The sequence below is a fragment of the Lepidochelys kempii genome, chromosome 18 (assembly GCF_965140285.1).
Source record: "Lepidochelys kempii isolate rLepKem1 chromosome 18, rLepKem1.hap1, whole genome shotgun sequence".
In the NCBI taxonomy this organism is placed as follows: domain Eukaryota; kingdom Metazoa; phylum Chordata; order Testudines; family Cheloniidae; genus Lepidochelys; species Lepidochelys kempii.
Genome location: NC_136397.1, coordinates 12,286,638 through 12,297,144, shown reverse-complemented (window position 1 = coordinate 12,297,144; position 10,507 = coordinate 12,286,638). Strand labels below are relative to the sequence as shown.

The window sequence follows — 10,507 nt, the reverse complement described above, 5'->3', positions numbered from 1 at the left end:
ACTTAAGCTCTCCTGTGTAATGTCTTTGAGGTCCTGTGTTTGCCTACCAGCTTGATTCTGGTTCCTAATGGAAGAGCAGCATCCTCCAACGATTGAGAATGAAATCTAGAACAGACTTGGAAGGTTTATATTAAAGCAGCTGGAGATGGATTTCAGTTTTATTTAACAAGCTAGAGCAGAGGTGGGCAAACTTTGTGGCCTGAGGGCCACATCAGGGTTCTGAAACTGTATGGAGAGCCAGGTAGGGAAGGCTGTGTCTCTCCAAACAGCCTGGCCCCCGCCCCCTATCTGCCCCCCCCCAGAACTCCCCACCCATCCAACCCCCCCTGTTCCTTGTCCCCTGACTGCCCCGTCCCGGGACCCGCGCCCCTAACTGCCCCCCACGGCATCCCACCCCCTATCCAACGCTCTCTGCTTCCTGTCTCCTGACTGCCCCGACCCCTATCCACTCCCCCGCCCCCTGACAGGCCCCCCTGGGACTCCCATGCCTATCCAACTCCCCCTGTTCCCCGTCCCCTGACTGGCCCCCCAGAACCTCTGCTCCATCTAATCGTCCCCGAGTCCCTGTCCCCTGGGACTCCCTGCTCCTTATCCAACTCCCCCCACCCCCCTCACATACACACCCTGCCCCCTTACCATGCCACTCAGAGCACCAGGACTGGCAGCTACGCCGCCCGAAGCCAGCCGCACTGCCCGGCAGAAGCTCACAGCCCTGCCATCCAGAGCACTGGTGGCACGGCGAGCTGAGGCTGTGGGGGCAGAGGGACAGCAGGGGAGGGGCTGGGAGCTCAAGGGCCGGGCAGGACGGTCCCGCGGGCCGGATGTGGCCCACGGGCCGTAGTTTGCCCACCTCTGAGCTAGAGCGGTACATATATTACATGCAAAAAACAATGTTAAAAGAACATTATTAAACTTGCAAAGTCAAGCGCTCAAATGTTCGGAGACGCGTAGGGACGGCGCAGGTGCAGTCCACTCACACACTGAGCAGCAAGAGGATGGAGCATGCTGAGTCAGAATGGAGTCTTCAGCGATTTCTCAACTGCACGCGTGCAACCTGCAATTTTTCAAAGGTTTGTGACTTGGACAGATTTTCACAGGGACGGTAAAAGACACGTCCCTGACACAAGGACCACCCTGCTGTCAAATTTCAATGCCTTGCTTCAAAGCATGTGGGTGCTGGAGCTGTTGAAAAATTGAACACTGGCCAAACAGTTATGGTTTATCTTATCCTCATCCACATTCTCAGAAACAGCTGAACGGTTTGGGCTGAAATTTCCCAGAAAGAATCACTCTAAGGCAGACAGCATAGAAAATTTCAGGCCAAACAGTTAAAGTTTGGCAAAGTTATAAGCACCTGAAAACAAGATTGGGGAAGCATTGGGAAGCCTTAATAATAGGTACGCTACCAACTCTGTGTATGATAACCATATAGGGACTGACATCAGGTCCTGTAGACTAAAGTACATTTGATGGACCATATTAGTCCTGAACGGGTCTTCATGAATCAGCCGTAGAATTTCTCTGACTCACAGATGCAAACCAGCTTTTATTCCTGTACTGGGCACATACCTAGAACAGGCTTTCACTTTCCCTAATCGGAAGGGACCTGCTGATCTGTTATACCAAGAATATCTATCTAGGTACTTACATGGTGTCTGTCTCCATGGTATCTGAGCACCTTAGAGTCTCTTATGTGTTTGTCTTCATAACAGCCCTGTGGGGTTGGGAAGTAGTATCCCTGTTTTTATAGATGAGGGAACTAAGTCAGCTTAAATTATTTGCTCCAGGTCACCCAGGAAGATTGCTGAAGCAGGGAACTGACCCCATGTATCCCAAGTTCTAGGCTAGATCCAGAATCAGATTATTCCTTGAGCAGGATAGATCCTAGGAGCAGGTTCTCTCTGACTTAACTGAAAGAGATTGAACAGGCTCCGAATGGATGGCCCTGACTCTAGCTCCAGATGGATCCAGGCACAGGCGCCGACTCCGTGAGTGCTCAGGGGCTGGAGCACCCATGGGAAAAAAATTGGGGGTGCTCAGCACCCACCGATCTGTCATTCAGCAACGGGCAGGAAGCATTCAGGGGAGGGAGCAGAGCAGGGGCAGGAAGAGGTGGGGTGAAGGCAGGACCTCTGGGGAGGAAGAGGTGGAACGAGGGTGGGGAAGGGGTGGAGTGGGGGTGGAGCACCCGCCCAGAAAAATGAAAATCAGCACCTGTGGATGCAGGAGTAGCTTCCTGGAAATGCTAGTGAACCTCCTAGGCCACCTCATATTAAAATATCGTGCACTTAGAAACTTGCCAGCCAAAGGAAAGCGTATCCTTTATTTCCTGCCTTTTGCAAGGCCTTTCTTGTCACCAGTGGCTTTCCAGTGGTCTCCCTGTGCTTTGCGGTCAGGACAGCGTCACAGCCCCACTGACGCATGTGCGTGCTATAGGACTTCAAAGCAGCGTGAGGTTGAGGAGGACCTAAGTCAGCCCTGGTGCCGTAGGGCTCACTTCCACTGGCATCATAAAAAATAAAACACAACAATTGTTTCAGTTTTAAATAAGATGGAGACAGGCGGGTTGTACCAGAAATAAGGAGCTGCCCTGGAGAAGGCTCCTGTACAGGCATGAGGTTGCGTGTGGGGTTGTAGGCGAGGCCAGGGCTGGAGGAGTGTAAAGGGAAGCTACAGGTGGGCTGAAGTCTTCATGTGATAGCTTTGCTCTCCCCTCACCCTCCCCCACCTCAACATTCTTCCCAGTTGTTTGATTATCATGGTTGATCGGCTCACAGCATTGACTGTGATGGTGACTCAGCATTTCCTCCAGTTGCAGCAAGGGTATAAATCAGAAGCGATGGCGAGGTAGGATCGTGGCATGCAACAAATAAAGCGGCATCAGAAACTGTCCTAGTAGAGAGCACAAAATGTAAATTGATTGCTCTTTTCCAGAGGCTCGGTCTGGTCAGGGGGAGTCTGAGGGTTACCGAAAGCATCAGATATGCTATGATCTTTCTTCTGAGGTTGCCTATCTCTCAGTCAACCTCTCGGGATAGTAATTCTGCAACATGGTGGTGGTGTCTTTCATGGAAGGCCCAGCAGCCTCTTTCCTGACAGCACCCTGAGTTCTCAGTCAGCTTTCTCATTTTTCAGTTTGACTCAGGAAGTGTTTTTGGTTTTGATGTTACTGTGCTCAGAAAGAAAGAAAAAAATCTATCACACAGCTTCTCCTTTCTTAATATTAGGGTAATTTCATCTCTACATATAAGCTAAGATTATTAGTTGACAGGCCAAAAATAGGATCAGAGGACTTCCCTACTTAAGTCAACTCTATGTAAATGACAACATTTTGTAACAGCCATTTATTTTTAAATTCAGTCCCAGCTCTTGTGATTCAGATGGAAAGGTCTGGCACTTTTTACACCTGCTTTTATTTTCATTGAAATCAAAATAATGAATGAATGGATACAATAAAAGGCAAATAAAATATACATAACGTCATGCTTAATGTCAGCCACGAAAACAATGGGCCAGAATCTCTGTTGATGTCAGTGTGCTTCTAGCTACAGAAACATTGGCCCTCTAATGGATATCAGCCGTTCAGACATGCAAAGCATGTCTTTCCGATGGCCAAATAGCAACAGCCTCATTGAGGGTCAGCCTATAAAGTCAGTAGAAAGATTGTGGGGAAGAGACTGTGATGACCATTTGGGTACATAGATCAACCCCCCTTTTTACATTAAAGTTAAAACCAAACATGAAGATTCCTTTTCCTTGGTGTTAACTAGGTTCTCTACTGCCCACCCCCATTCCAAAAAATAGTCTCAGGCCTAAATTAAGATGGGAAGGGGTAACTCTCATTGAATGTGTGCCATAATTTTGTGCAACCTGTGACTGCAGCCAGGCCTCTCCGGTCAGTGCTGGCTCTGACCAGAGCCAGATCTAGGTATTTTTTGCAGACTAATTATAGAACCTGATCCCAGTCCACTGAAGTGAATGGGAGACTTTCCATTGACTGCAATGGGCCTTGGATCAGATCTCCAGTGAGTGGAGAACAGAAGGATGGTGGTCATCAGAAGAAGGGAAGGTGAGTTGGGGAATTTATGTGGTGGCAGAGGGAAAAGTTCAGTAGTTCCATAAAGAAAACTTCATACTGAAGAAAATCTCTACTAACAAAATGGAAATACACTCTTTTGAATTATATTCTAGCTAAAGGCTCACTTGCATACAACTGCTTTATGCCTGATGCAGCCATCCTCACTTTAGAGCTGAGGCTAAACCAAAAACCACTGGATCAGGGTTCAGATCAACGCTGCTAAATCTTTCCCCATAATGGACCAAATCTGAACTGCTTCGGAAAGCTTGGTTCCTAATTCAGAGGCAGCGCCTCATACTAGGGGGAATTCAAATGCAAGTTTCTCATTTGGATCCGTGTCTATCTTCTTCAATGTCGCCAATTCTCAATATTTTATCACATATCTCACAATATGGGGTGTTTTTCTTAAAGCCCCAGCTCCTGGAGTCATGTGATGATGTGAGACACTCAGCTTTCATTTAGGAGAAAAGTAAGTAGGTAGCTCTCATGGCTGCAGAGGAAAAGTTGAAAATGTGCACCCAGGAGGCTCAGAAGCCAGAAAGCAAATAATATTTTAAAATCCCATGATCTTAAAGCCAATCTTATGATTTTCTGGGGCCTGAATCAGGGGTTTTGGACACCTGGATATGGCTTGCTTGTAACTTACAGGAGAACCTAGTATCAGACGAAATGGAATCTTGGAGAAAAACGTAACCTCATGATAGGAGTGACCAACAGGTAAATCCTACGAAGAGCCAAATTCTTCCCTAATTAACACCAATGGTACGTGGAGTAACTCCACTGACTCCACAGGAATTATACCAGGGTGGCTAAGAGTAGAATTTGATCTAATACAGGGAGAAAACAAATGGAGAAATGCCCAAAAGGTTCTTTTCAAAATTATACTTTGTAATAGTAATAATGATCTTGCTATTGTTTGGGATAAATGACCAGTTGGAGTTAATGGCCCAAGGTGAATCAGCTTCCTATAGCTGGTCACTAATTACCCCCCAAAACACTGTACTTAAATTATTACTTTTCAATAGGTTTCAGAGGAACAGCCGTGTTAGTCTGTATTCGCAAAAAGAAAAGGAGTACTTGTGGCACCTTAGAGACTAACCAATTTATTTGAGCATGAGCTTTCGTGAGCTACAAAAGCCCCTTCCCTGCTCAAATCAGAAAATCTGGTCTGTTTTTCTACTTTCTTTTTGTTTAGATTGCAGATATTGAGTGTAGAACTTTATTAGAGATGTTGATATTCCCTGCCCCTCCCCCCCCCGTTGTTATTATAGAATGACTCCTCACTATGAGGATGTCTGCTATAGTTGAAACTGCAAGTGTTGAAATCTTTTGGGATTTTCCCTCTGTGTAAGGGATTGTTGAATCCAAGTCCACAACAAGAAAATCTTCGTATTCTCCTAGGACTTCTTGTTTTAATTCTTAGAGGTTAAATGTATGGGAGAGAAACAAATGGAAACATTTATTACATAAGAACAGCCACACTGGGTCAGAGCGATGGTCCATCTAGCCCAGTATTCTGTCTCCAACAGAGGCTAGTACCAATGCTTGATGGGGAGTGTACAGAACAGGGCAATTTTGCGGAGATACACCTGTGTGTTCCCCTCCTGCCTTCTGGCAATCAGAGGTTTGGGTCACTCCAAGCATGGGGTTACATCCCTGATCATCTTGGCTAATAGCCATTGATGGACCTATCCTCCATAAACTTGTCTAGTTTTTTTTTTTTTAAACCCATTTATACTTTTGGTCATCACAACATTCCATGGCAATGAGTTTCATGACTTAATTGTGCATTTTGACAAAGTATTTCCTCTTGTTTGTATTAAACTTGCTGCCTATTAATTTTATGGGGTGATGACCCCTGAGTTTTGTATTGTGCAATTCTTAATTCTCAAGAACATTGCTACATATCCAAGACTGCAGCATTCAACTGTCTTTTCACGTCCATAAAGATCCAACCCAGCACTCCTCGCACAACCCAACCCCTTCCCTTTCTGTGACCAAAGTTGGAGTTCTGGGTGTGAAAGGAGATGCAGTATCAAGTCTTAAAAGTTCAATGAAAAATTGCGTAATTTGTGTGCTAAAGACCTATGCTAGACAATTCAGGATCAAAATATGTAGAAATAGCAACATCCCTATGTAAACAACATTAAATCCAGTTCAAGAGGAGGTAAATTTTTATGAGATCCCAAACAACAGCTAGCGTGACATAGTAAGAATAAACAAATGTTGGAACTGTGGTGAAATAAAATAAGAGAAATAAACACATCTCCTACAGTGAAGTCTGACCATAATGGACACCCATTCTGGGGTGAAATTGGAGAATTGACAGCACTCTACAGATCACGTTATCAAAGTTGACCTGAAAATATTTAACATACAGCAGGTGATTTGAACACCTGGCTGAATTTAAACAAACTGCAGAAAGTTGAAAATTAAGAATAAATGCAACATCTCCATACACCTGCTACAGTAAATACTGTGGAATGATGTTCCTGGAATGATTGACCGAGCAAACTGACCTAGCCCAATTGATGTCAATGAGACTATTCTACAGGGAGTGGCCACTTCAAATCGTTTGGAAACCGCAGTGAGTACAAAATGCAGCCACTTGGGGGGAGTCAGATTTTTTTAAGGTATCTAGGTACCTAAAGAAGCAGCTAAGCATACCCTGCTTTTGAACATCACATGATGTGCCTATCTACATAATTAGGCAACTAAACACCTTAAAAATCTGGCCTTTACTTGCTAAGGGCTTGTCTACACTTGAAATGCTGCAGCCTAGCGGCTACCTACAGCAGCAGGTGGGGTTTTCCTATGGCTATAATTATTCCACCACCCTGAGAGGCAGTAGCTAGGTTGACAGAAGTGTAGACACGCTGTCTAGATGAGGGGTGATGGCTAGGTCAGCTTAACTATGCTGCTCAGGGGTGTGGATTTTCCACACCCTTGAGCGATATAGTTAAGCCGACTTAATTTTCTAGTGTAGACCAGGCCTAAGTGGTGTTTCCTGATATGATCTCAATACACCACTACCCCTGATCTGCCCTGGCTCCTAACTGATTTCCAGCAGAGGTTTAAGATGCTGGGTTTCACCTATACGGCGCTAAATGGTTTGGGTACTGACTGTACAAGCTGCCACTTCCCTCCCTGTGTGATATTACAGCAAGTGTGATCCTCCAAGGGCCTCAGGTTGGAAGCTCTCCCCTGGTAAAACTGGGAAGGGGGATGGCAACGGAGAAATTTGGTGAATGATCTTCAGCTGCAAATACCTTCCTTGAGTATCACTGTAGCCACAAGAATCCTTGACCTGCAAATGTAATAAGGCCGTGTTCACTGAATATTGTGTTAGGACCTGATTCTGCAGCCTGCACATAGCATAGCCCTTACCTCCAGCAAGAGGCTCCTTGCAAGCCATTGAGACTAATGTGAGTAAGAGTCAAACATTGTACATCCTTTGGGTCTGATCCGATGAAGTGAGCTATAGCTCACGAAAGCTTATGCTCAAATAAATTGGTTAGTCTCTAAGGTGCCACAAGTACTCCTTTTCTTTTTGTACTCACAGAAGTCATTGGCAACACTCCCACGAGATGGTATTTTAAACTGTCTCCTTTGATAGAATGCTCCCTTGTTTCCATTTGTCAGTGTTTAAGAATGATGCCTCTTTTCTCAATTATTTTCTCTCTCATACTTCTGCCAAAATATTGACCTTGGCACTGCGCTAATAGCATTGGTAATTAACAAAGCTGTCCACCTGAAAATCCTTACACATTTAAGTAAGGCCTTGCCTACATTTGCAAATCAGAGTGCATTAAATCAGCCCCGGGCACCCTAACTCCTGAGGTGTCCCACACTGGCAAGGCAAGTAGAGCACCCAGACTCCATGGCTGGAGCGCCCCTGGTAATCCTCCTCTACGGGAAGCAAAAGGCTTGCTGCAACCCCGCTGGAGTGCCACGGTGCCAGTGTGGGTGCCCTGGGCTCTTCATGCGTTCTGATCGGCCTCCAGAAGTGTCCCACAATGCCTGTGCTAGCCACTCTGGTCATCGCTTTGAACTCTGCTGCCCTGCCCTCAGGTGACCAACCGTCAGACCCGCCCTTTAAATTCTCTGGAAATTTTGAAATTCCCCTTCCTGTTTGCTCAGCTAGGCGTGGCGTGCTCTCAGCGAATCTTTCCAGGTGCCCATGCCTCCAGGAGCCAGGCGATCCCCAGTATGGAGCAATGGCGAGGTGCTGGACCTCATCCATGTTTGGGAGGAGGAAGCTGTCCAGTCCCAGCTGCGCTCCAGCCGTAGGAATTACAATACCTTCGGGCAGATATCAAGGGCCATGATGGAAAGGGGCCATGACCGGGACGCTCTGCAGTGCAGGGTTAAAGTGAAGGAGTTGCGGAATGCCTACCACAAAGCGCGGGAGGCAAACAGCCGCTCCGGTGATTCCCCCGCAACCTGCCGTTTCTTCAAAGAGCTGGACGTGATACTTGGGGGTGACCCCACCTCCACTCTGAAGACCACCATGGACACTTCAGAAGCTGTAGCAGTGCAGAGTTCAACAAAACAGGAGGAAGAAAGCAGAAGAGAGGGTGCTGAGGAGACAGTGGGGCCAGAGCCAGAGGACAGCCCGGCATCCCTAGATGCACGCAACCAGGAGCTGTTTTCAAGCCAGGAGGAAGGTAGCCAGTCGCAGTGGACGGTGCTTCGGGAAGAACAAACAGCAGAGGAGGTGCCCAGTAAGTGGCTTTTGCTTTGGGAAGGTAGTTGTTTGGTGCAGGCTCTTGGGGCAAGGAGGGCTGCAGAGAGAAGTAAGGGGCTGGGTGCATGCCTAGATGCAGAATAGGGCGTTGATGTGCTCTCTCACATCGCGGTAATCCGCCCCAGTGATCTCTTCAAAAGTCTCATACAGAAGCTGGGCAATCCACTTGTGCAGGTTCCTTGGCAGAGCTACTGTGCTCCTTGTCCCAGTCAGGCTAACATGTCTGCACCACTGTGCTGTGAGGGGCGGGGGGACCATTGCTGCGCACAGGCAAGCTGCATATGGGCCAGGGCAGAATCCACATTGCAGTTGAAGACCCTCCCTTGCTTCCCTGGTCACCCTCCGAAGCGAGAGATCTTTCAGGTCGAACTCATCCTGTGGAAAATGGGACAGTGTTCAGTATAGGGGCCCCCTGCAGCTGTTGGCTCTCCCCAAGGCACAGAACCAACCCCAGAGGACAGTACAGCCCTGAAACAATCAGTCCCCCTTGCCCCTGTGCTTACTTATCATTTTGGGGCTCCTGTGGGTTATGTGCGCTCACTTTGGGACGGGCACTTTCTGCTATTGTGTGCACTGTGCTTGTCTTTAAGTACGGCAGAATCATTGCTCTGTCTGGTGTGAACAATGCTGCCTCTCTTAAGTGTTGCATTTTGGCTTTACAGATGCAACCTTGAGATCGCAGCCGTCCCTGTTATCAATGGCCAAAAGACTGCAAAGAATCAGGAAGCGGCAGCGAAGAACCAAAGAGGACCTGCTGCATGAAGTCATGCAGCAGTCCCGTACTGAAAATCAAAAAGTACAGGAGTGGCGGGAGACTGAAAGGAGGCTCCACCAGCAGAATGTGGATTGCCGGCACCAAAGCACGGAGCGGCTCATAAGCATTATGGAGCACCAAGTGGACTCGATGCAGGTGCTCGTAGCACCTGCCTCCCCCTCCCCCCGCAGCCCTTGTCCCAAAACTCTTTCCCATGTCACCACCAGCCCACTTCCCCCAACATCTGGTTTCTTATTGCCACCAGCTGCCTCCAACACCTGTAGCTTCACCACCCAGCCCTGCAAACTACAACCCTTACCCACTGCCCTCAACCCCCATCACCATGCAGCATAGCCATCCTGAAGTGCAGCACTCATTGTGCGGCACTCCAGCCAGGAAAGCTGAATATGATAACAGGACTTACGCAAATCTGTGATTGTCTCATTCCCCACCCTGCCCCCTTCCCTCGTCCCACAACATGCCCTTTCTGTTTCCCCAGCAGTTCTGTTTCTTTTCAATAAATGATTTTTTTTACTTTGAAAACATTCTTTATTGCATTAAGTAAAAGATACCGTAGCCCAGGAAAGCAACAGGCACTGCAAGTCAGTGCATCATACGTAGCAAACACAGATGCCTACTAGCATTGGAACCACTGCACTTCACTCCCGTGCAGGGCACCAGACATTACTGGTGGCTTTCAGCATCGAATTGCTCCCTCAAAGGCATCCCTAATCCTTACAGCCCCGCACTGGGCCCCTCTAATAGCCCTGGTCTCTGGCTGTTCAAATTCAGCCTCCAGGTGTTGAACCTCTGAGGTCCATGCCTGAGCGAAGCTTTCACCCTTCCCTTCACGAATGTTATGGAGGGTAGAGCACGTGGCTATAACTGTGAGGATGTTGTCATCATCCAGGTCCAGCTTCCCATACAG

The 10,507-nt window shown here is 47.5% G+C and overlaps 1 protein-coding gene across 1 annotated transcript; it reads left to right on the top strand.

Annotated features, from left to right (window-relative positions):
* Window positions 1-7,625: 7,625 nt before the first annotated feature.
* Window positions 7,626-10,073, top strand: LOC140900132 (uncharacterized). The gene is made up of 2 exons (XM_073316828.2): window positions 7,626-8,802; window positions 9,488-10,073. The coding sequence occupies exons 1-2, from the start codon at window positions 8,259-8,261 to the stop codon at window positions 9,931-9,933; spliced, it is 990 nt and encodes a 329-aa protein (XP_073172929.1). The 5' UTR covers window positions 7,626-8,258; the 3' UTR covers window positions 9,934-10,073.
* The last annotated feature ends 434 nt before the right edge of the window (window positions 10,074-10,507 follow it).

Coding starts and splice junctions, on each gene's coding strand:
- LOC140900132 (XM_073316828.2), top strand. CDS start 8,259: ATGCCTCCAGGAGCCAGGCGATCCCCAGTATGGAGCAATGGCGAGGTG. Junction 8,803..9,487: donor AACAGCAGAGGAGGTGCCCA/GTAAGTGGCTTT, acceptor TTGGCTTTACAG/ATGCAACCTTGAGATCGCAG.